This window comes from Cajanus cajan, chromosome 7 (genome assembly GCF_000230855.2).
Source record: "Cajanus cajan strain Asha chromosome 7, NIPB_CcT2T_4, whole genome shotgun sequence".
Classification (NCBI taxonomy): domain Eukaryota; kingdom Viridiplantae; phylum Streptophyta; class Magnoliopsida; order Fabales; family Fabaceae; genus Cajanus; species Cajanus cajan.
The window spans coordinates 51,245,495-51,271,435 of NC_138523.1; the positions used below are offsets into that span (position 1 = coordinate 51,245,495).

General features: G+C 30.3%; 2 protein-coding genes across 2 annotated transcripts; both read right to left on the reverse strand.

Annotated features, from left to right (window-relative positions):
• Nucleotides 1-11,958: 11,958 nt before the first annotated feature.
• On the reverse strand, nucleotides 11,959-18,078 carry LOC109812166 (receptor homology region, transmembrane domain- and RING domain-containing protein 2). The gene is made up of 4 exons (XM_020376063.3): nucleotides 17,598-18,078; nucleotides 16,749-16,979; nucleotides 15,933-16,337; nucleotides 11,959-13,007 (listed from the first exon to the last, which is right to left on the reverse strand). The coding sequence occupies exons 1-4, from the start codon at nucleotides 17,719-17,721 to the stop codon at nucleotides 12,436-12,438; spliced, it is 1,332 nt and encodes a 443-aa protein (XP_020231652.1). The 5' UTR covers nucleotides 17,722-18,078; the 3' UTR covers nucleotides 11,959-12,435.
• Nucleotides 18,079-20,778: 2,700 nt separating this feature from the next.
• PDIL5-2 (PDI-like 5-2) lies at nucleotides 20,779-25,385 on the reverse strand. Its single transcript, XM_020376109.3, has 5 exons — nucleotides 25,015-25,385; nucleotides 24,496-24,599; nucleotides 23,967-24,337; nucleotides 22,922-23,223; nucleotides 20,779-21,308 (listed from the first exon to the last, which is right to left on the reverse strand). The coding sequence occupies exons 1-5, from the start codon at nucleotides 25,213-25,215 to the stop codon at nucleotides 20,991-20,993; spliced, it is 1,296 nt and encodes a 431-aa protein (XP_020231698.1). The 5' UTR covers nucleotides 25,216-25,385; the 3' UTR covers nucleotides 20,779-20,990.
• Between the last annotated feature and the right edge of the window lie 556 nt (nucleotides 25,386-25,941).

A 25,941-nucleotide genomic window follows, 5' to 3' on the forward strand; every position in this document is an offset into this window, starting at 1 on the left:
AAAGGTTATTTAGTGGTGAACCAAATCACTACCCTCAGCCCATAATATAGAAATTTGGATGTCTCGACTGAAAACTTCACAAATCACAAATTTGAGAGTACCATTTTCCTTTCTTTTTTTTTTTTATTTTTTATTCAGATGAGATCTCATTAGCTGCTTAGGTGATTTGACTTCGAGTTTCTAAAATATGGGCAAAATTAATTTAAAAAAAATTCACATATTTGTTTGGTGAATATCACAGCACAATCAATCTAAGTCCGCACGCTCGGTTTGGTTTTGCATTTTGAGGCATTTCCGTGTATATTTTCATCAACCAAAAGTGGGAAACTGTTTATCTATTTGGATTATTATAATGATACTTGTAAGTTGTAATGTACATTTAATACCCAAAATTACACGTGTGGGTCACATATAAGTACGTGGGGTAAATTATATTTTTTTAATAAACCAATCTAGACCTAGTTAAGTGAAAGTCATTATTATTCATTAAGTGGAGTTCAACTATTGGTAGAAACTATCATCTGATACATTACTCTACATCACCTCCCCTAAGTGAAAAAAAAAAAAACCGTATTTTAGAAAAGAAAAATAAAATAAAAAGAGAGAGAGAACAAGTGAGGAAGCACCCAACTATCATGATTCAACTATCACCATAATTGAATTGGACAATCTTAGAGCTCAAGTTATGTAAATGGGTCCATCTGGTTTTCCCCCACATGGTTTCAATATTGAATATTTCTTATGGCAGGTCTACTAACTAGTATTAATTTAAACCCATGGACATTTAAAGGAAATAACCATTATTTGATGCTTGAAGTGTCTATGTTGGTGCAAAGGCCAAAACCAAACAACCCTCTATCTTTGTTCACTTTGGCTGTGCAGCATATGATGAAAGCTACGTGAGCATATACCTTTATGTCATGTTTTACGGTAGTGGATGTGCTCAAAGCAGAGACTATATAATGAGCAAGAGGCCCATCTGCCTTGTGATGTAGCATCATTCTACTTAGTGGTATCTCTAGGTTATCATAACCAATGCCCAAAAGAGCATTAAAAAATGGACCAAGTTCAAGTCAATGAGACTGCCATGCTTTGTTTGGTTTTTATTATTGAAAAGTAAGGTAAGCTATAGTGTCACTAATGTACTTAAAACAAAATTAAAATAAACCCTCCTTCATAATCAAGTACATATACAACTGGAAATTGGAACAACTCTGTAGGCAAAACGTGACTAACAGATGCCAATATCCATGGAAGTACACGAGAGGGTCAAGACACAATTCTACCCGATTAAAAAACCTTTGTGTTATTAAACATTTGTGCTAACAAATTTAGGTCGTTATAACTATATATGTGCATTAAAAGCTGCAGCCCAACCAACAGTTACAAATTTAAGTGGTAGAAGTAATTGGATTAATTCAGATGATTGGTTATACCAACCACCATATTTGTTTCACACTTAGCATGGCAACAAGTCCCCGACTATTGATATATTATATGCAATTGAGATTAATTTATAGGCATTTTAATCATATTGAATAATTGTACCAGAAAATATTTTATGGAATACAAGTATAATTTCTTTGCTTTTTTATATAATCCCGATTTGTTGAGTCAACTATAAAATACATATATATTAAGGGAGTGTTTGTGAATCAGTTGAGTTCATCTCAATTCAAGTTAAAAAAAATTAAATTCACAAGATTTTACTTTTTTAGCATTGGAACATGTTTTTTTTTTTTTTTATTGAATGTGATTTTAAATTGGTATACAAATATTCACTAAATAGTTGAAATATAATTCAATTCCAATACTTGATCCCTTTTGTTTGAGGGAAAAAACATGTGGACTTTAACACCATTATATTTTGTTTTGTAAATTGATTTTTTTTTAATTTTTAGGTATTCCCATTATATTGCTAAAATAATTTCTTTTAAAAATATTTTCATTCCTTTAGGATATTTAATGAAATGTCTACAAATAATAATGATATATAATAATTAACCCGTGACTTCAATTATTTTGCAATTTTATAAATGTTAAATTTTATCAAATTTTTAATATATAATATTATTTTATTGAGTGTTAGTGGAATGATCATGACCCGAGATACGAAATTCAAATAAATCAAAGTTCGACCCAAAATTGACTAAGGATTTCATGCCACCAAATATAGAAAATAACAGGTCACCATTGTATTAATTAATTAAGACAAACACATGGATCGAGATTCTCTAACATTTTTTTTCTTTTTCAGAACTATCTTGGAATGCAATCATATTTGAGACATATTAACACTTCTCTAAACCAGAATTTGAACCTTAATTCATCATGAGAGGCTGGTCTAGCCTGTTCCACTAAATCCAAACCCCCTCAGTACGTGATTCTCTACCATTTTATATTAACAGCAAAATTGCAAAGTCAATATTTAACGAGAGAAAGAAACAATGCATTAAGGTTTATATAATTTTAAAAGCATGCAATTATTTATTATATATGTTATGGTTCCGGTTCTTGCTCTCAATAATAGAAAAGTAAAAGGTGGCCCATTTTCAAAAAGAATTCATTTCTTGCTTAAAAATTATATTGTCTTTAGAAATATTGATACATAGTTTTGTGTTTCTTGTGGAAAAAAGCATAGGCAGCTTCACGCAACAAAGAAGAAAACCACAACAAGCTTCCAATAATAATAAATAACAATTTGAAAAATATTGCATTTATGTATCTAATCTCATGATTCATATTGGTCGGGAACTTGGGAAAGAGAGAGAGACAGAATATCACAAGCTTATTCTGTCAGATCAACAATTTCTTCATTTTCTCTTCCAACTCTATTTTGTTGAATAAATAATAATACACATATTCATGATAATGTTTTTCTTTTCTTCTCCATAACCCCCTTCATCTGCCACAACTCTATCATTGCTCCAAATTCCAACTATTACATATTCTCATTATTCTTCAGTACCATATGGGCCACGTAGATTACTATATGCTGCCCCAGTTCGTGCGCTTCATTCCTATAAATGCATAAAAGATGGTTGAAACATAATAATTAATTAATAAGAAGGATTTTTTTCTTCTTTTTAATTTGGAAAAAGATATAATTTTGTATTCCAATAACAAGTACATGATGATTTTTTTACCGATCATCATAATATGAAGTGAAGTGGCAAAAATAGTTTCCCACGCCGACAGATTTTCTGGAAATAAATTTGGCTATATTGGGTACTTTTTTGCTTCATGTTAAAGACTCCTTAGGCATTGGTCCTTACCCTTTCAAAGAGCACCCCCAAAACGTGGATCTAATGCCAGCATGCGTGCTGGGAGAAGAGTTATAAGAATGATACATAGCCTGCTACATATTAAATTCGTGCATATCATCTAAAAATTTTAAATAGTGAGGCAATATTAATACATAAATTTAGTATTAAATATATAATTTTACATTTTTTTGAAATATAAATATATATTAAATTATTTTTTATGAGATTTTATATTTTAAAAACATTGAATGATTTTCTTATTTTTAATATTTTTAAAAATATCTCTTTCTATATTTGGTATCAAAATTTTAACCTTTTTCATTTTAAAAATAGTATAATATGAATTTAGATCAATTATCACTCCTTAATTCTTTTACTGGCTTGATTTAACTATAACTAGTACTCTCTTTATTTTATAATAAGTATCATTTTAGGTTGTTTCATACAAACTAGAAATAAAAAACTTATAATTAATCTTCTTTATTATAAATAATACAATACAATATTCACTTTCTAAAAAATATTATGAAGGGTATAAATAAAAAATAAAAGATAATTAATATTATATTAAAAAACTAACATGACATTTATTTTAAGATTTATTTTTTTCAAAAACTTAATATATTAACTTTGACTTTTTTAACAAAATAAAAATATAGAAAAGAGTGAGAGCACTTAGTTTTTAACATGACAAGTGTGAGTACATTATTATAAATTTATAATAGACTTAAATATGTTTTTAATATCTCAAATTTAAGGTAAATTTATCTTTAGTCCCTCAAATTAAAAATTGGTCTTTTTAATCCTTGTAAATTTTAGAAAACCTTGTTTCAATTTTTATACTCAAATTTTGTCAGGGAATCTATCAAATATTGCTGTCTAAAATCTATCTATTGATATCTTTATCCGTAAAAACATCATATCAAATCCAATTGAAACTACATTACTATCTTGATATGTCATTTTTATATATGTTATTGATGACTTGAGAGACTAAAATAAAATTTTAAAAAAAATATAAAAATTAAAAACAATAATTTTACAATTAAGAGAATGAAAACACATTTAAATTTTAATATAATATAATATATATATATATATATATATATATATATATAAATTAATAAAATATAGAAAAATGTTAGTGGGGTTGACCCACTAGAATACATGTGTATCCGTGTCCTTGTATATATACAAGAGAAAACTAACATTATTTCGGTAAATTTCTACCTTTAAAATTTTCAGCATGCACACAGTATTTAAAATCCATACATTAATTTCAACCTATATCATCATAATACATTAATCAACAAAGTCGATATATCGGGTAGATGACTAAATTCTTTAAACATATTGTCATATACTTTCTCTGATATATTTTTTTAATAAGAAACAAATAAGTACTTTTTAATTTTAATTATAAAAAATAAGGATTTATTTTAAAATATATTAATTACTAATTTTCTTTATATTAACATACAAGAAAATATATTTATTAATCTATTAACAATAAGTGGACATAGTGGTCCTCCTAGCTACCTTATCCATGATCCTTCAGCATCCAATTATGACTTAATGCTAATTTTTAACATTTGCGAATATGGCAAGACCCGCAAGAAAATATGTATAGGGCTGTCAAATAAGTTACTAACGATTAAAAATATAAGGTAAAGCTTGTCAAATATTACAAGTCACTAAGACTTTCAAATGTAGACGTATATTTATATAAGACAAAAAAAAAGGGTAAAATATGAGTGGTCTGTCGAGGACTCAAAGGGCAATAAATTATTGGATTATAATCTATAAGGATGGCAAATAAATTCATATATGTAAGTAATGTTCAAACTTGTCCTAATTTTAACTAAAAGTATCTAATTTGACTAGGTACAAGAAATACTCAATTGAGTAAATTGGGTACAGGAACAAATCTCACCTTGTACTCATACATATTCATGCTTTAAATTTTTAGATACTTAAATTTTTTTTAGAATTTATTTAACATTTATGTAATTCTTACTTTATTTTTAATTTGTCAAATAAATTTTAATTAATATAATTTTGTAATTATTTTTTATGTTAAAATTCTTTTTTATTTTTTTAAATAATATTTAATTAATTTTTGAACGGAAACTAGATAAATACGGATATACCCAACAAGTATGAGGATGGAAACATAAATACCATATCTAACAAATATGAGGACAAGGATGAGTATAAGATATAAGAACAAGGATGGGGATGGGGATGGGGACAGGGATAAAGAAACTCATACCTATCTCGTCTTATTGTCATCCCTAATAGTGTATTATTTTTTTATATTTACTTTGAGTTGATAAAAACCAGAACAAGAATAATTATGGGGTTTGAATTCATATGTGATACTTATATTGGGTAATGTTTCATATTTTCATTAAAAGTAAGAGAGAAAATTTAAGTAATATAAAATGTTATGGTGTTTTAATTAGTTGTAACGAGCTTCTAGTCCCTACATTTAACGGTTCACTACTAATGGCAAAAAACATATAAGTTAATTTCTATTTATGGTTAACATATATGCAGCTTCTAGATATACAAATGATAATATATACATGCATGTACAATGATTTTCACCAACAACTGAATTATTATACAAGTGTATATGTATATACAATAATCCAAAAAGTTGTAATGTATGAATCTAGGTTGCCAGTCAAGTAACACTACAACACCTATGCAAAAGTAACATCAAGCTACACTTCCATCCAACATGACTCTAACAACACACCAAATTCTTCTAGCCTATCTTTGCCCTATTTTCATGTAAATATAATCATCGCATTCCAACTACAAGGAAACATGCAAAGATAAACTATTATTCAAAAGAATAATCATATAGCAATTATACTACTCATATACTTATGTAAACCACACAACATAACACCTCATGGTCTACAACATAGCAACACAACAAAAACACCTCAATATGGCATTCAACAACCTTAATAGGGTAAACAACATTTTTATCATACACCAACAACAATGTCATTCAACAACCAAAACCATACATCATATGAACAACACCAAAATCATCACATCATATGCATAACACCTCAAAGATATATGTCGTCACGCATTCACTATGAAGATCTCCTACAACAAAGGTAATAGTCTAAGTAGTTTGACCTTGCCAAATCAACATGATCCTTTTACATTTGCTAGATCAACAACCAATTAAGATATCAATCCTAATAACATGGTTTCTCATATATCATCACTTAAAATAGGAAATATAATATTCTTATTACGGTAATAAAACAATTTGGATATGAACTTAACATGACATTAGCTTGCAACACCAATCCACTTATGAGATAGCCCATCTACTACCTTCCAAATACACTCTTCCAATACTCAATTAGGAACTAAACCCTCAGCCATGTACCTTACTCAATTGGTCACTTTATACATGTATATCTTGACCTTGCTCACATACCAATCAAAATTGATCACTTGTAATCAATATAGCTAAACCTAACCCTTATATTAAGGTCATTTGTAGTTAGTATGCCTTGACTTGACCCACATATTGCATCAACTAAGGTCCTAGAGAAAACTCAACTATCAACTTCAAGAGTCAACTACTCAATAAGGATTTTCAAAAACTAGACTAATAGAGCACTACATCAATATCCTCATAATTTGATATCCAACTTTCAAAAACACTCTCCTCTAGTCCTAAGTCAATCAACACTACACACCACGATGCCCAAATGCCTTGAGCACTCAACAACATCACCTTACCATTCAACAATTAATCAATATAATATGTTTAAATGTCTAAAGCATTTTCAACATCAATGCCTCAACAGTTCAACAATTATTCATTTATATACATTATCCCAGATTAATGAATATAAAACTATCAAAATTAATCAACATATAACATACAATAGATTCATCTAACCTATTCATGTTCACTATTTTATGAAACAAACAACAAATTTTCATAAGGAAATCCACACATGGTGCCATACACCTTGCACTCAGTGTCATTGAGACAAGGAGCTCTCGAATTTGCCCATGTCTGACACCATTTAATCGACACCCAATGTGGATGAGATCAAAGATTCCCTAGGACAATCACGTTTGACGTGGTTAAACACACGTCCAACCTCATTTCAGGCAAGACAATTATCTCTCCTCACATTCGATGTCACTTCATTGGCATCCAATGTCACTTATACAGAAAGCTTCTATATTGGTCAAAATGACCACCTCACAACTCGAGATCTAACGTCACCAAGTCAAAGACAATTCTCTCACCTCACATTTGGTACCATTCAAACCACACCAAGTATGACCAAGTTAGAGGTTTTTCTCTCTCTTCACACTTAACATCATCAATCTTGCATCCGATGCGAGTGAGATAGATGACCCCTGATTTGAGCCACATCTAGTGTCATGAAGGGGTGCCCACAATGATGGTGAAATATGCACATAATAGATTCATGAATTGGCTTTCCCCTCACTTGAAAATTATGAAATCCAACATGCAACAACACAATCGACAAGTATGCATCACATACAATTCATCTCTCACTAAATTAAAAACATGCAACCATCAATTAACTCAAATCATCAAAATCCATATTCACATGCTCAAAGAACCAAAAGTTAACAATCTTAACATTTAATCTGAATTCATCCGACATGATCACATTTTAATGAAAAGCAATCAATCATGCATCTGAAACAATCTAACAAGGATCCAGTCCTAGCTTTCCTTACCTCAAAAATCACTCTGAAAGGGGGTGAAGAGGAGGAAGAGAGCAAGGAACTCTGAGCACACACCAAAAAACTCCACACCATTTCAATCCTTGACTTAGGGCTTCAAATCACCACTCCGATACTCAACAGTGAACTTCTACAACTTTTAGGAAGTTGGAAAGAATAAGAAGAACAACTTTAGAACTCTAAAGTTCCTCTCACTACTATGTGTCTATGGTTCTCTAAGAAATATGTTTATGAAGCTTAAATCTCAAAATAAATCTTATATACTTTCTCCTCGAGGTTAAACTAGACATTTGCCTAAAGAAACCTTCTTAACCACCTAAAGTCACAAGAACTCCTTAGTTCTCAAAGTTTCTCAATAACAACAAATCCCAAAATACCACAACACATAATTATTAAAAGAAAATAACAATAATTAACAACAATAAAGTACAATGCTACATTAATCATAAGATTTATTTTAACTACCATGATCAACTTAATAGGAAGAATTAGAGTAATATATACATGATTTTAAATTCAAACTCTTTTATGAATAAAGTAATTTTGATAAATAAAGATAGTCATGAATTTTTATTTGAGAAAATTCAAATGAAAAATTTAATTGAGCCAATCCATTCTCAGTTTAGGAATGAATGCGTAGAATTTATATAATTTAATAAGATTAATTGTATAAAAAGTAATAATGAGATTCCAAGTTTGTAACAACAAACATCGTGATCAATAATAAAATTTTGATGGCCTATTAGTAGAAAGTTAAAGTATAATGCACATGATTTTAGGTTCGAGTGTGTGTGTGTGATGGCCTATTAGTAGAAAGTTAAAGTATAATGCACATGATTGTAGGTTCGAGTGTGTGTGTCAAAATGAGAAATATAATAATAAATTTGTTTAAAATATGTTTTCAATTATGTAAAATTTATAAGTTGATTTTGATTTTAAAAAAATTATTAATTTTAATATTATAAAATTGAAAATTATTTCCTTCTATCTTTATTATGTGTTATTTATGTGTTAATAAGAATGTCAATTTATCATCTTACATGATACTCATTAGTGGATGTAGTACTACATTTCTAAAAAATTTAAAGATGACAAAAATTGATCATTGGGGACTAATATTAATGATTTTAAATATTGTAAAGATGAAAATTAAATACAGATATTTAAAAAAAAAACCAAAATCTATCTATATTTTAAAAATATATAAAAATTAAAATAAAACTTATTTATTTTACTGCAAGAACTAGAATATTTTATAATCTAGGTTAAATAATATTTTTGATATTTTATCTTGTTTGTTAGATTCAATATGATCCTTTATTTATTAAAATATTCATTTTGATCATTTATCTTTTTATATTTAGATCAATTTGGTTCTTTTAAAATAATAATAATTTTTAATTTTGTAAAACAATTTTGAATCAATTTTTTTACATATTCAATATTTGAAACTTGTAACACTAGAATTATCTATATAAAAACAAAGAAATTTAGTTAACTGTTCAAATTCAAAAAAAGGCTATAAATACAATGAAAATTGCATGAAAAATATAAATCACAAATAATTAGAAAGTATTATGAAACTAATTTTTTTTGAATTTCTTGGACTTACTTTTTTATGATTTATAATGTGTTTATGACATTTTCTATTTTGAACTTCAATTATAATCAATAGTTTTAATATAAGTGAATATAATGAGATAAATTTCAAATTTTGAATCATTAAAAAATTAATAAAAATTTTGTTTTTAAATTAAAAATAATTATTGTTTTAATAAATTACTAAATCAACTTAAATTTAAGAATTAAAGGAACATAATGAACATATTAAAAAATAAAAGATCAAAATAAATTTAAAAGTAAGATAAAAAAAATAAAAATATATGATTTAATATGCAACAAGTTACAACTCATTGTAAAGTAAAATAATTATTAAAAAAAAAGTCAGAAAGAGAGAGTATGCTATTGGAAAAATCACACGCACATAACCATCTCAAATTTAGTGATAAATCGATATTTGAATAGTGATGACCTAAGTGTGACGCACACGTTAGTGTTGGAAGTCTTCCCATCAATCCCAATCTGTCTGAAATTAACTACTGAAAATTGACTCTAAATCAACTATTAAATACTGCATATTGGTGATTTAATGGCATAATTAACATCATTTACTGGGATTGCGCTGTCATTCTTCATTAGTGAACCATGAAGGAACATCTTGTGTCCTACGACATTAGGCATGCACAAATGCAAACGTATTTATCAAGGAATGTTTCTATAGTCAATCTTAGGGGCTGTTTTGCAGTATGTTCATTAATAGTGAAAATGGAAAATAGTGTTGAAAACATGCTTATCTAACTTTTAGAAAGTATATTCGATACGAAGTAGTAACATTTTCCCAACAAAAGTCAAAATTAAAAATAAAAAATATATATTTTTAATGCTCTCCTACAAAATAAAAATACAATAGAATAAATTATAGTTATAAAAGTTTTTTTCTTTTTCAAATCTCATTATTTTATCATTTCTTTATTAATGGTGATAGCAACGATAACAATAATGAACATGACAACAGTAATAGCAGTGATGTCACTATTGTTATCGTCATTGTTATTATTATTATTATCATAATAGTCATGATAATAAAGTCGTTATCATTATTACTGTCACTATCATCAAATCATTATTTTTATTATTATTATTATTATTACTTCAATTATTGTCATGTTGACATCGTCACATAATGACAATAATAATGATAATTGTGGTGATGACAATAATAATAAGTTTATCATTAATTACTTTCGCTAACAAAATAATAAGTTTATATTTACAATGCAAAAAGAAAATAAATATTTTTTCCTATTTTTTTTAGATTTTCAAGAAAAATAATCTAATTGACATTGTATAAACACTTTCATCAACTACTAACGATTGACTCTAACAAAAGAAATTAGTCTCCTACAACTTAGTATACCAAAGTTCGATTCCCTGCTCAAAGATGATATGTGTAAAACCAAAAACATTTTTCATTAACATACTATGAACTGGTGTTTTACCTTTTTAATTGATTTTTTACTGATTTTTTTAATCTAATTTTTAATTTTCTAACAGATTTTTCTCCAAACTAATTTTACAATTTATTTAAACAAGCTACTTGATCAATTCAGCAGTTCGAGTGGTTAATTCAATAAGGTCTTCAAAAGATTGGTGGTTAATAGAGTTCAAGTCTTGTAAGATGTGTCCGTAACGTTAATGTGTTGTGTGGTAGGCCTACATTCATCTCTCCTGACCCAACTGTGTGCTCATTCAACCGAAGTTTCTACGACTCTGCCATTTCGCTTCTTACATTGTTGTCCCCTCCTTAGCCGTGAAACTCATTCTTTAATTTGTCCTATAATCACACCGACAATTATAACTACCTTCTTTCTTCTTTTAACGAATTATTATGCCAAATAGGTTCCTTATTTCTGTTCCACGGACCGACGTTTTATACATTATTGTATTTTCATATAATTTTAGTCCACACAGAATAGTATATACAACCATAAAACCATCATAAAATATGTGATAATTTTATACGAAAAACACTTGGCAATGTCCTGTTTTTTAAGGATCAAGAGAAGGAAAGGGTGAAGAACCGCTTTAACTCATTTTCCCATTTCAAAGAAAACATCTCATTAGCTTCTCAATTTTAGAATTGGAAATTTATGTATTCGAGATATGTAGAATAACTCAATTTCACACTCTCCAGAAAATTCAATTTACTATAACTGGGTATGCCACAAATGTATTAAAAATATATGGCTAATGAATCTTCCCGTGATCGCCTATTGGTGCTAAAAGAAAATATCATAATATTAGAATGGGAAAATCCCACGAGTCCTATATGTTACCCCCATTTGGCAGCAAAGCTACATCCTCTGAAAATTTTACATGTATTATTGATACTCACTGTTCAAATTAGATGCTCGAGTACAGGTAACACTAGAGTATCACATGATCTCATAACTTAGTTGGACAGAACATAAACAACTTTTCTAACTTCAATCTGTCTGTACAGCCCAACATTCTTTTGTTAGCAGTTGACTTTGAAATCAAGGCCATGAAAACATCAATATTCAAAGTAAAAACAATACACGCAAATTCTGTACGCAAGCTCGCCAACCTAAAAATGCAAGAACCTCAACCAGCACATGAAAATGAAACTAACATCACAGAGATGCTACAAAGTACACCAGGTGCCAAAGGAGATAGAGATAGGGAACGCCAAAGCATTGCACAGGACTCGTTACCAGTCATCACATCACATGGCCACATTTTAGTTCAAGACTGGGCAATCATTGCTTCAACTGCATGGACATCTCAATCATATGATATAATCAATTTGAACAATTTAACATTCCGGAAGGGAGTGTGTTGATGCAAATGGTGAGAAGCTTGCAGCTGACTCACTATATCGGAGAGGATGCTGTTGATGACTGGATGAACCGAGATAACTTACTGAAGCATTGCTTGGACTTGGAATATGTGGAGACATGTACCTCGAGTTAAGAGAAGACAAAGATGGATATCCCGTGGAACGTGGTGAATTCAAGTGAGAAGCTAGCGATCTTTGGGATGCATTCCTAAGATCTACAGAGCTTCGGCTGATGCTTAGGGAGGGGGATTGATGGTAGGAGGACCTGAGAGATGGCTGAACATAAGGTGTACTAGATATGGAGTGGTTTCGGGAAACAGATGGGGTCTGTGAAGCTGTCCGGACAATTTGTATTGCTGAAGATGAAGCCAGTGACGATCTCACAGAAGATGCAAGAGAGGATGCCATAGATGCTGGGCTTGATGAGAGCAAGGGAGTGGATTCTGAAGGTGGTGGATCAGTTAAGCCAGTTCTTGCATCACGCTTGCAAACTGGACAAAAGGTTCTCCATGAAGTAAGCCAAGAATCCACACAGGCAGCATGAAACTCTGCATACAACTCATCAGGAAAATGGAATTAATATAATCTATAACATAGTCATAATTTAATATGCACGTAATGCAAATATATATAAGTAATACCAATAAAGGCTGCAGACATTAATTTTGCCAGGCAACAGACAATGGAAAACAAGAAAACAAAATTGTAAAGGCCAGGTCTCAGCCTTCAGAAGGCTCAAACCAACACAAGTACATCGTCTAGAAACATAATATACAAAGAATAGAAGTTCGTGTAATTTGCATACATTTTTTAGGGTGTGATTTATGAATAATTATAACTCTTTCATCCGGTGCATTACAACATTCATTTTGCAGTTTTACAATTCATAGTGCCACAGAGGGTTCAGGTAATTCTTGGAATTCCAATTTTTCCAAAAACCTAGATGACAGTTCTTGATCTTGCATCCTAGGTCTATCAACAATCATCTGCACCTTCCAACCAACTGGGTTGACTATTTTAGACATTGAGATATGGGTTGTTAATTAGAAAATTTGTAAATTGTTTTCCTTGCCAGATCATGTGATGATAATTTTATACATTCATCCATCAGCAATCAATTTTCATATACCACTAGTAAGTCACAGACTAAGATTCTACATAAATTAAGTCATTTGTTTAATTTGCAGTACTTAATGGCATTTGAGGGGTATGGGGACCAAATAAAACGACTAATGAAACTGTCCCATTGTTCTACTGCAAAAAATTGGCTGCCAGATCTGTAGTATAGCTACTCTGCAGTGGGCATACTTAAGGTTTCGAGATGAAGATGGAGTGCTCTGTTGCAACCTGAACTACTGCATGTATCCTCCACCTTATTTTTTTCTGTGGCAGGTTGATGGTACTGCCTAAACCCAAAACCTCTATTGTTGCAAACTAAACTACTGCACGTAATCAAGTATCATCCACATTACTGTTCTTCTGTGGTAGGATGATGGTACTACCCAAACCCAAAACCTACATTGTTGCCATTGGTTCAGTCCTTGGCTCTCCCCTTGTGTCAAACATAGCGCTTCTTTAAATTTCTGCCTCCTCTTTGCACCCAAAAATAGACCCATGTCATCTCTGCCAATATGATTCTTGATTTCAAGTCTCAACAACTTCAGTTTTGCTTCTGTTTTCTAATTCCTTGTCCAGAAAGTTGTTGGGTTTCTGCCAATTTTTGTAGCCTTCTTGAATTTGTTTCTTGCCCTTCAGTGGCAGGTTCTGTTCTCTCCAAAGCTTCATCTTCTGTTATGTTCTCTTGCCTCCTTTCATCATCTGCTTCTGCACTCCAATCCATTGGTTCTTGGCCCTCCTCTTGAACTTCATATCTGTGTCAGTTTTCTTTCTCCCCACTTTCTGAATCTTGAAGACAGACTCAAACTTCTAGCTGGAATTTCTTGAGAACTGCCTCCTGTACAGTCCACCAGGTTGCTTTCTACTTGTTCTCCTTCCAATGCCAATATGACCCACAATAGTAGCATATCTTCATAAACTTGATTGGCCTATACTGCTCTACCTTGATCAGCCACCACTAGGCCTCCCTTCCATCAAATCTGGGAATCAATCTTTGAGATTTTTTCACAACAATAGAGACCTGGACTCTCCCACAACAATCTGAATTCCCTCACAAAATACAAGATACTCCTCTCTTTCCACCACTCCTTATTTATAGGCAATCTGCATAACTTTTTCCTATCTCAGCCCAGCACAATAATAGACTTCAAAAATTAACAAACTAACTCTTTAATTACTAACAGATTCAGAACTACTGAGCCAAGTTTAGGGAATGAGTTAGGCCTGATCAATTTCTAATATAGTATCAAAGCCTAACTAGTCTTAATGTTGGGCCACCAACAAATGTCCCCAATCCTGTCAACTCCACACTCTAAATGTCCAATAGATTTCCAAACAGCTAAACTAACAAATTTTAGGAAAAAAAATAAAAATGTAATATTGTCTTCATAAAGTCTTAATTACAAGTTTGAGTGGTATTTCAGATTTTCGAATGGGTATTTCAAGGTGACAACTTCTCATCTAAAAACTGTAAAGGGGGTGTCCAAGAAAACACTTAAGAAGAATCCCAAGTCTGAATTCCCCTATACGGATTAGCAAAGAAGTGGGTAGATTCAACTATCAAAAGTAAGAGGAAGATGAATTGCAAAATGCAAGTGAGGTAGAACCTAGAAAATAAAACTGTTCCCGGTTTTCCATTCTCAAAAATCCCATTAAAAGATTTCTTTTTGATAAAACAATTGATGGATGCTGAAGATCCAACCAAAAAAAGTGATATGTTTTCATATGTTGCAATGAATATTGGGTTGTGCTTTCTGTTACAGCAAGGATTGAGTGTAACAAGACATCTGATGCAATATAGTCAAATTGGAAAAGTCTGAGATTTTAAATCTCACATTGTTAGGAAAGGTATGGCAAAGGCAAACAGCACAGTTCAAAAAAAATAAATAGTAATTACTTAAACCATAGTGTGTAGAGGAACAGAAGGGTGGGAGAAGCTGTAGCATGAGTGTAAGCCCTCAACTCTCAAGCAAAGAGACATACTGTTTGAGGCCTCCAAGCAAAGCAAATTATTTCATAACCTATTATTCACCTCAACTAACATTTACTGTATATCACCAACAAACCCTAAGAGGCTGGCTTCCAAAATAACCAAAACCTGCCTCACGATCAAACGCATCCTTATTTGCCAAGTAATGGTAACTGCTATTACACCAGAAGTTTACAGCATGTGATGGCTATCATATATACCTTAACAACAGATCAACACTAGATCCAATAATCAACTGCACTCAGCTGACCAATGCCCCCCAGTATGTAACAGCAGGGAAAAATTGGCGATAAGCATACACTGAAGATAAAAAAACCAACAAAATAATACACTGAATTTGAAAGAAAAATGGCATGGGAACACTTACTGTGACAGCAGGGCAGAATCCTGAGCTTCTCACCGACACAATAGTCTTCAAGGCATATAGCACATGTTCTTGATGTACAGTTATCTTCCAAAACAGCAGTAAATATCAAACTTGGCATTGCTTTCACTAGACGACTACTCATACCATGAAATTCACGAACAAGAGAAGCTCGAGGCCTTTCTCTTCTTATGCGATGCCGGCGGACAAAGAAACAAGTTGCCAGCACCGCAGACATAGCTAGCAGGGAAATAAATGAAATTGCCATGATAGACCATGCTGAGTTTTCAAAAGTTGGAATGAGCCAAATTTCCACATTAGTCAACCCAGCATATTTCTTTAGTATTTCACCCGAAGCTTTTGATACAAATACAGCATGTATTCTTATACCAGCAGAATTTCCTGCCACTGTAACTCAAAAGAATTGTGAATTAGAAATTCTCAGAATATGACGCAGATGTGTGCAAACATATACAAAATATAAAATAAAACAAGAAATCTATCCAATGATAAGTTATCTTTATTAATAGTCATTCTTTTACAGAAACTTCTATAGAAAATATTATAATCTCTTTTAGAATTAGAGTTACAAAAATCCTAATTAATGTAAAATCAACAGCTACTACACTCTTAAAATGATGAATCTCTAATCTATCCAAAACTATTTTGCCTCAGGCAATGAGTATACATTGGCATTACAATTTACAACTCACATCATCTTGGGTTATAGGAGAAAAAATAAGTTGAATGGCAATTGCATGTTGGGAGAGAAAGATAAACAACAAAATGGAGCAACATGTAAGAAGAATTGGTAATTACTTGCAACCAAGACACCGCCATCTTCATTGTCATAGACAATTACAGCTTTGAAGCCAGCCATTTGTGCCCTTCTGACTTTTTCCTCAAAGCTACATCCCCCTCTAACAACCAAAGCAAAAGGTGAACTCGTATTGGGTAGTTGTTCAACTTTATTTGTCAGTTCTGTACACGCATCAAGCGGCTCTGCTAAATACAAGACCCCATATTCTCCAGAACCTTTGATTGTTGGGGCTGAAACCAAAGACATTTATGTCAACAAAAAGGGATTGATAAAATTAACATCCACACACCATCACAGGCAAAACAATGACATCATCACAACAACATAACATCAAACTTAAATTCTTCTTCACTATTTTTTTTCCCGCAAAAGAAACATAAATTCAGTCACACAAAAAATCAAGAATTCACTTTACAATGGCAGGTATATTCTTTAAGCACATGCCAGCTTAGTCAATACTTGCATACCACACATCAGCAGCATCTACTGTTTGATATCCCCCCAAAAAAAAATCATTTCAAAACCTTTTTTCAGTTTTCCCATCCTCTCTCTCTCTCTCTCAAGATGAGATTATTTACTTTCTAACATGACAAAAAGTTTCAATTGAACCAAACTCCATCTTAAAGAGGCTTGCCTTCATGGACAATACCTATAATCCTAGATCGAAAGGTTCAACTAGTTTCCCACTAAAAAGGCTCCACAAAGCACTACCAATCACCCAAATTGAAATTTTCAATACTTGAATGATCCAAAGACCAAAACCACGTCTTCCCTTCACCAAAACAATTTATACACAAAGCACACTAACTCCCAACTAGGGGGAAAATGAAACTGCCCAGAAAACTCACCAAAATTAGCTTCAATATCATCGAAGGAGAGAGTGATATTACTCCCAATCAGCACCACCTTGGAAGCCGCCATAGCACACAGACTCAACAAAGAGAAGAACAAGAGAAGATTCGAGGTACCCATCAAAGCAAAAGATTCGGAAAGCACAAAAGCACAAATATTCGGTTAAAAATCATCCAAAGCAGAAAGAGGAAAGGAGAAATTGGGATTTCTGAAACTTAGGGTTTTGAAAACGCAGCAAAAATGATAGAAACATCAGCTTCCATCTCAAAAAGAAAAAAAATGAATCTTCTGTTCTTCTATTCTGTGATTCTCTCTGCTCTGTTTCAAATTGATCGCTAATAATGTTTTGACAGCAAAATAAGAAATATAATATCAGAAGATAAAATAAAGAACAAATCAATATATACCAAAAATAAATAAATCGATATCAGAATGTCTTCAAAAGTTCCAAATGGTACGTGGATAAGCAAGATTGATGTGGAAATTGGTAAATTACCAGAGATAATATAATAATGTGACTGAAGAAAATGATTATAAAATAAGCCAATTGTTGTTCGTTTCTTATATCAGAACAAACAATAAATATTCTTTTTTACATAATACAATAAATTTTCTACATATAATCGTTCATATATTATTACTCTAAAAAAACAAAACTAATTATTTGACTAAATTTTAATTTTAATCTTTTTCTGATTTATTTTTAATTTTTAATTTATTAAATATTTAATTTCATTATTTAACTTTTATAATTAAATCAATTTTATCATTTTAAAATAATGATTATTTTTAATTTTGTGACATAATTTGAATTAATTTTTATAAATTAAAACATTAAACTTATTTATATGAAATTATAGAATGAGATTGGCGTTTGAATCCAAAAAAAAAAATATAAATATAATAAAAATTATGTGAAAATATATATCATAAATAATTAAAAAATAATATAAAATTTTATTTTAAATTTTTTTTATTATATTTATAATATATTTTATTTGAACTTCAATAATTATGTTCAAAAAAAATTATATAAGTAAATAAGTTTAAAATCTTGAATTAATATGATAAAATATTTAAATTAATGTTTGTATTATTCTATTTTTTTCTTTTAAAATGATACGCTATTTTATGAGTAATAAATTTCCCTAACGCAAAAATAAATGGAATTTATTCGTATATACACAGAATTTAAATTCAAAAGAAAAAATAGTATATACAATCACAATGAAAACGTAAAGAATTTCTACATAAATTTAGTAACAGTCTAATTTCTGTTTAAAATATTCGTATTACAAATTTCAATTATTATGTATGTCTCTTAACTTTTTTTCAACATACAAAACATATTTTTACACTTAATTCTAAAACATAAGTTATATGTTTAAAAATATTTATTTACATATAAAAATTATTATAAATTTTTATTTCATCAAATTATTACCTTTATTATCTCGAAGGAAAAAAAAAGTTGAGGTTTTTAATTAATTAGAAAAGGGTATTGTATGATACAGACTAGCCGCCAGAACAAAACAGCGGGCAGTTCCGGAGTCTCGTTTTATTCATTTTAATATAAAGATGGTAAGATGGAATCTTAATCATCATAATTCTAATTATCCTAATTTTTTTAATCTTTTCTCCAACTAGTAAGATAATCCTAGTTGCTAGAGTGTCCATTACTCTATAGACCTGTCCAATCTCAAATATTTATTTATTTTTGCTTTTTAATTAATAGCACTTAAATGCTAATAAAATGGAATGTAAGAACAAAACAAAACAAAAATTAGTCATGACACTCTCGTAAGTCGTAACAAAGTTGGGTTTCGGGACACGATTGTAAATTTCAAGGAAAATAAATTATTATTTTTAGGATGTAAATTTTATCTTTCTTACTGATACACAATTTCTAGTGTTGTTTTCCTTGTTCAGCGATTTTTTTTCATTACTTTTTATTATTTTTTTCATAACAAGGGCATTTATTATTCAAAATAAATTAATAATTTGGATTTGAACAAGTAGTTATGCCTTTTCTCCACGTGCAGAGCATGGGCTCATGTCCTGGTTTGTTTTAATACAAATACTATTAAGATTATTTTTTTTCTTCTTGATTTGAAGTATGTATTATTTAGTTTTAACTTTTAATCAATTAAATTATTTTTAAATAAATTAAAAATTTCCTCTTAATTTTATTTTATTTATAATTCCTGAGTTCCCAGTTTTATCTACAAATTTAAGATATTTGATAGCTATTTTTTTATATATAAATGTCATATTTAATTAATAGATGATTAGAAGATCAAAATTTTATATTTTTTAAAATTAGAGTAATTAAATATCTTTATTTTAAAATAGAACTAAAACTATGAATTAATATACAATTTAGTTAAAACATATTAAATGATCAAAGATTGTTTTCCTTTATTCTTCCTTTCTTATAATCGAACTAAACAAAAAAAAATTATAAAAACTCCTCCATTTTCCCTACATTTAGAAAATGATTTACATTTTTTAACTTTTTTTTTTGTTGAAATGCAAATGAACATTACTTTTTTTATATTAACCTTGTTCAACTATGATGCAAAAAAGAAGTATGATCTATCCATACAAATCAAATAAAGACTAACAACAATTCTAACATGTACTAATAATGCTTAAATACATTTTTAATCCCATAAAATAAATAAATTTTAATTTTATTCTTTATAAAATAAATATATGCTTTTATCTTTCTAAAATTTATAAACATCATGTTTTGATCCTTGCAAAATATTTCTTATTTGATTTTCACCCCCTCTAGAATCTAAAACACAATTTTTAATCTCAAATGATGATTGTGAGATAAATAAATAACATTCATTTTAAGGATTTATGAAAAAAAGTTAAAGATGTAACACTAGCATTGTATTACTAACATATTTACAATTATGGATAACATCTAAAATGATCACTTAACCTTTTAATAAATAAATACATAATTAAAAATGATTACATAATAACAATGATTAAAAATAATAGTTATAAATTTAAGAAGGATAAAAAATAAAAAAGAAATATTTTTATGAAGATCAAAATCAAAACTTGTTCATTTTATAGAGACTAAAAACATATATAAGTCTTCTAATATCATCTAGGAAGGATGTAAATTATAATAAAGTTAACAATTTCATCTTTGGCATCTTTAAAGTAATAAATAATCCTTTTTCATGTTAAGAAATAACTAGTGAAAACGTGCAAATGAAATGTAAGAGTTTAGACAGTAGTCAAAATTATGGAGATACACAAACTCAAAATATATTTACACATACCAATAGGTACGGTAATAATTCTAAAGCCAGCTATTTCTATAATAACCCTGATCAAGTTCACTGATTATCATTTTATTTGTCAATTTAGTCTTCCTTGTCACCTGGTTTATACTCTTTGCTTTCAACTTCTGAAACAGAACTGCTTGCATGATCAGTTTGAACTTGATTTGGTACACTTTGATATTCATCACCTCCTTTACTGAAGCTCTGAATAAGCATCAGCACTGCCACCACAAAAACAACGATGTACACCATCCTAATGTCAAAAGACCGACGGATGAATCGCATTAGTGAAGGCCCACTAAATGATTTCTTTACAATTCTTCCTTCCCTGTATCCTTCTAGAAATTTACTGATTTGAGTTCCTTGATCCTCCCCCTCAATGCTTTCTGAATCAACAACCTGAAGATTATTTAAGAAATGGCATTGGTTCCCAGATTATGAAAATCTTAAGCACAAATGTACACAACAATCGGCAGATAAAAAGTTCATGTTACCATGATAACTCGATAGCAATGTAGCATGGAAGTCGACTAATCAAATGCATTAACTAACCGGAAAAAGGATGTGTAAGAAACTTTCAAATGTAACAATGACATTGATAATATGCTATGGACAAATGCATTTCAACCCTTCATAAATCATAGCTGATAAGCACAGCAAAGTGCACAATTGATCAGGAAGGCATACAAAATGAGGAAGAATTTTCTAACACAGCTGCATTAATATTGAAAGTGACCAAGACATAACAATGAAGAGTAGTTGTACATTGAGATTTAATAAAAGCTCCAAATGACAGTATATTGACAATATACGTTCCCTTGAGATGTAGACAAGAACCTTGAAAGGAAGAATGATAAGATGTGGAGAAGAGGTTCAATTCGTTTGAACAAATTTTCCAACAATCACTTGCCCCAAATAGGATATGAACATTATGTACACATAACAACTCTCATAACCCTAGATATGTCTATACTGGGAAATCTTTTAAAAAAAATTGGGTGGGCAATTGAGGGAATCCTTGAGTTACTATTTTTTTAAAAAAACAAAAAGGTAAAAATATGGAAAATCTCATCAACACCAACCTTTAAAATGAAGAACCAATATAGGTTAGTTCATGCCTTCCAGGTCAAATATCACAAATCAATCCTTCAACTGATGATCAAAGGACATACAGCTCTATAGGTACACATTATGGAGACATTTAGCATGCTCCACATTTACACATCCTCACCAATAAGATGCCCAAATTTAGGATGCTAATGTTTGAAATGATGGGTTTATCGGAATGTGTGACACATTGCAATCCAAAATCTTACTCTTGACTATACCAGTTTATACATACTGAAAAGAATTTTAATAGCCACATTAATCATAGGGAATTAAGTTCTAGCACGTACTCTTTCTGGACCTATATATAAGCAAAAATGATTAATTTCACATAGATTAAGAAAGATAGTTAAATGTATTTAATTTTCACGATTTCATATAAAATATATACATTTACTAAAAATATCTTTAATCACATTTATAATAGATAGTGTTCTCATTTATTGCATTAGGGGTATTTTTGGATTAAGAGCATTAAATAAAGTTGACTTAGTTTAAATTTGCTTATATTTGAGTCAAAAAAATTTAAGTACTTTTTTGCTTGTATATAGGTCCAAAGGGAGTATTTAATACTGGGGAATTTCAATTCTCACTTCTATTTTATAATGCTAACTGCTAAGTGTACCCTACATATAAATAATCCGAGATACCTATTTACATGACATTGATGTCAGCATACAAGACTTCACAACTCATCTTGCAAATACACAAGTATATAAATATAGATTCAAATTGATAACAATAAGATATGCAAGAGAAGAGTATCAGAATGAGAAAAAAAGGAACTTGAAACTAGGCATGTAAACAAGAGTACAAGACAAATAGAGACCACAATACACATCATTTACAGAACTACAATTAGGATAAACTAAAATAACTATTAAAATTAAATATCATTGACTTACTGTAAGGTATTCATCACTTTTATCCCAAATGACCATTTTGGGTAGTTTGGTGTCAATATCAAATTTTTCAGCAAATTCTTCCAGCTGGTTAACTCCGAGGTAACCAAATATTAAGTCACGATTCGCAGATGCAGCAGCCTTCAATAACTTGATCAGTTCTTTTGATCTTTCTTCATCTTCATCCTCAACAATTGTCAAAACTATTTTCCTACCATCAGCTTTCACCAACTTAAGTGTTTCAGGGGATACAGGCACAACCAAAGGAATCAGGTTTTGTCTTACAAAATCTTCCAAAAACTCCTCTGCTTTATGAAAACAAAAACATTACTCACCAAAAGATTCCTATAATGATGTATCAAAGTTAAAACATTAAAAGAGCATACTTACAAAAACAAATACAATTCCAATACAACACAATGTGAGAGAAGGTAAAACAAAATATATTACAATGTAATTCAAGAAGTGCTAATGAGCTCACAACATTAACTTCTAGTGAAGCAAGAAAGGCATTCTAGAATCTAGATTAATAGCTGACATTCAAGCTCAGATTTTATAAGGGAAAAAGAAACATCACTGTAGTATTAGAATTCTCAAACTTCCGTTTCTACCATGAAACAAGAAAGGCCTTTTAAATGAACCTATTACATGTTAAAGCTTAGATTTCATCTTCAGTCTACCTAAAAGCTTATACTTTTAGGTAGGAGAATTAGTCTTTGACAATTGACATATACTAACAGGTCTGAGTCCATGAGGCATGTTTACCAAGATGAGATTAATACAACAATGTGTGCGGCGTATAAATCCCATACTAAAAAGAAAATAGTATAAAAAATTAACTACCATTTCCTCCTTTATAAAAAAGGTTAAATGAAACAGCATTTCACTATCATGCCAGCATGTATTCCTGGAAGTGTCAAATTCCAGTCAAAGACACAAATAAATGTCTATAGGAAAAGTGGAGTTCAAGAAAGTTAGATAGACTAACTAACAAACACATAAAATAAATAACCATAAGTGACCTTGATTATCTACGATGTAAACTAACCTTCAAAGGGTCCATAGAACGTGTTCCGCTCATTATACTGTTGATTAAGGGAAACCAATGCAGGAATCTTATCAAAGTCATACAATACCATGAGATCCTCTGAAAAATCCTTTGCCACAGAAAACCATGCATTTTTCTTGTACTTTATGCCAAAATTTTCTATAACTGAATTGTTCAACCCAAAACCTATAAAAATCGGAAAAAAAGGGCCAGCTTCTTCAACAAATGTATTCACAGCAGAATCTGAATCCAGAATGGAAACATCAGAAGCAGCAAATTTCTTCAGATACCGAACAAGTAAATCTGCCTTCCTTGGTCCACGGTATTCTGTGGGGACACCATGATTAAACAGCAAAATGGTCGGGTATGCACTACACAACAGAGTAGAAATATCGTGTGAGTTCATTCCAGAAATAAAAGCATTTGTATCCTTAATTGTTGAAACCATAAAAGCAACAGTTATATCAAAGTTATTAAGAAACAGAGACAGTTCCAACAGCCATATATCTTTAGGGCCACAGAAACATACTCAACATCATGTTTTTTCGCAAGGCCGGTATGCTTGTCTGCATCTACTTTTGCTATGACTATGGGTTCCTTCAAGGCTGCAAGTACAGGAGCAGCCGCATCTAACTGCAAGGCAGAAAATCACACCCTTTATTCTCACACAAAATGCAACATAATCGACACTCATTAATCTCTCATCAAGCAAAACTATACATAAACGGCAATCCAGCATAGTATCACAACTCACATCACAAGTCTATTTATATCTCAATGACCTTTGATAAAGTTCACATCTGACAGGAACAAGCAACAGTATTATGATACTACATTTAAAATCAATACTCGTCGAACAAACCACTAAAGACAAATATGAACATCGTGATAGATAAGATGCATTGTCCACCATCATCGACACATACATGCTTCCATACATACAACCATGACCCATGAAGCAAAAGGAAATAAAAAGAGAGTTATGAAAGAGAGTATGGAATCAAAATGAGAACTTGAAGAGACCCATGAAAGAAGGGTAAAGTGGTACCTCGGGAGATAGACGCTTGCAGTGGCCACACCAGGGAGCGTAAAAGTCAACCAAGATGTGATCGAAGGAGGCTATGGCGGAATCGAAGTTGGATTCGTCCAAAATCAAAACTTTTCCATCCACCGAGAACGTCTCGGCCTCACCACGCCAAAACTGGATCAACAGGAACACACTGTAAACCACCAAAACCCTCGTCCTCATCTTGGCACGTTTGTCTGTGTTGGATCCCAATCCCAACAGAAACCCTTTTATGTATTTTCCTTAATCCGTATTCCGTTAACCTTTACTCTGATTCCTTTTCACTACCCATGGATCAGATGCTATTCAAAAAAATGACCTCTTCATTGTTGCTTCGGTACGTCGAATACGACTAAATCGACCTGACTCATAATTTTCTATTAAAACAAAGTTTAATTAAAAATATTATTATTTTTATTTTTATTTTTATTTTTATTTTTATTTTTATTTTACTTTCGCGTAGCTTCACTTATTTTACTAAATGAGAAAGTAAGTGAAAGTGTTGATTAACTAAAAATATTCTTATTTAGAATCATCAATTTTGTCATTCACCTAAACTTTTCTTTAAAAAAAAAGTCAATTTTATCACATAATCGATTGAGTCCAATCTAAAAGTAACATCCCAATTAAAAAATAAATTAAAAAAAATTGAAAATTGAAATAAACTGATTTTTTAAAAAGTTGGATTGAATCATTTTTTATTATTATGAAAAAATCAATATAATTCAAATTAAATCAAACATTGTTTTTATTATTAAATATATATTAGTATTAACCTATTATTAAAATTAAATTATCATCAATATTTAAAATGATGTTTATTATTTTTATCTTTATTCTTTTAATGACTTTTTAATATTCATATTTATCACTTATTAACTAAAATTATTGTTTTGTATTTACTATTTT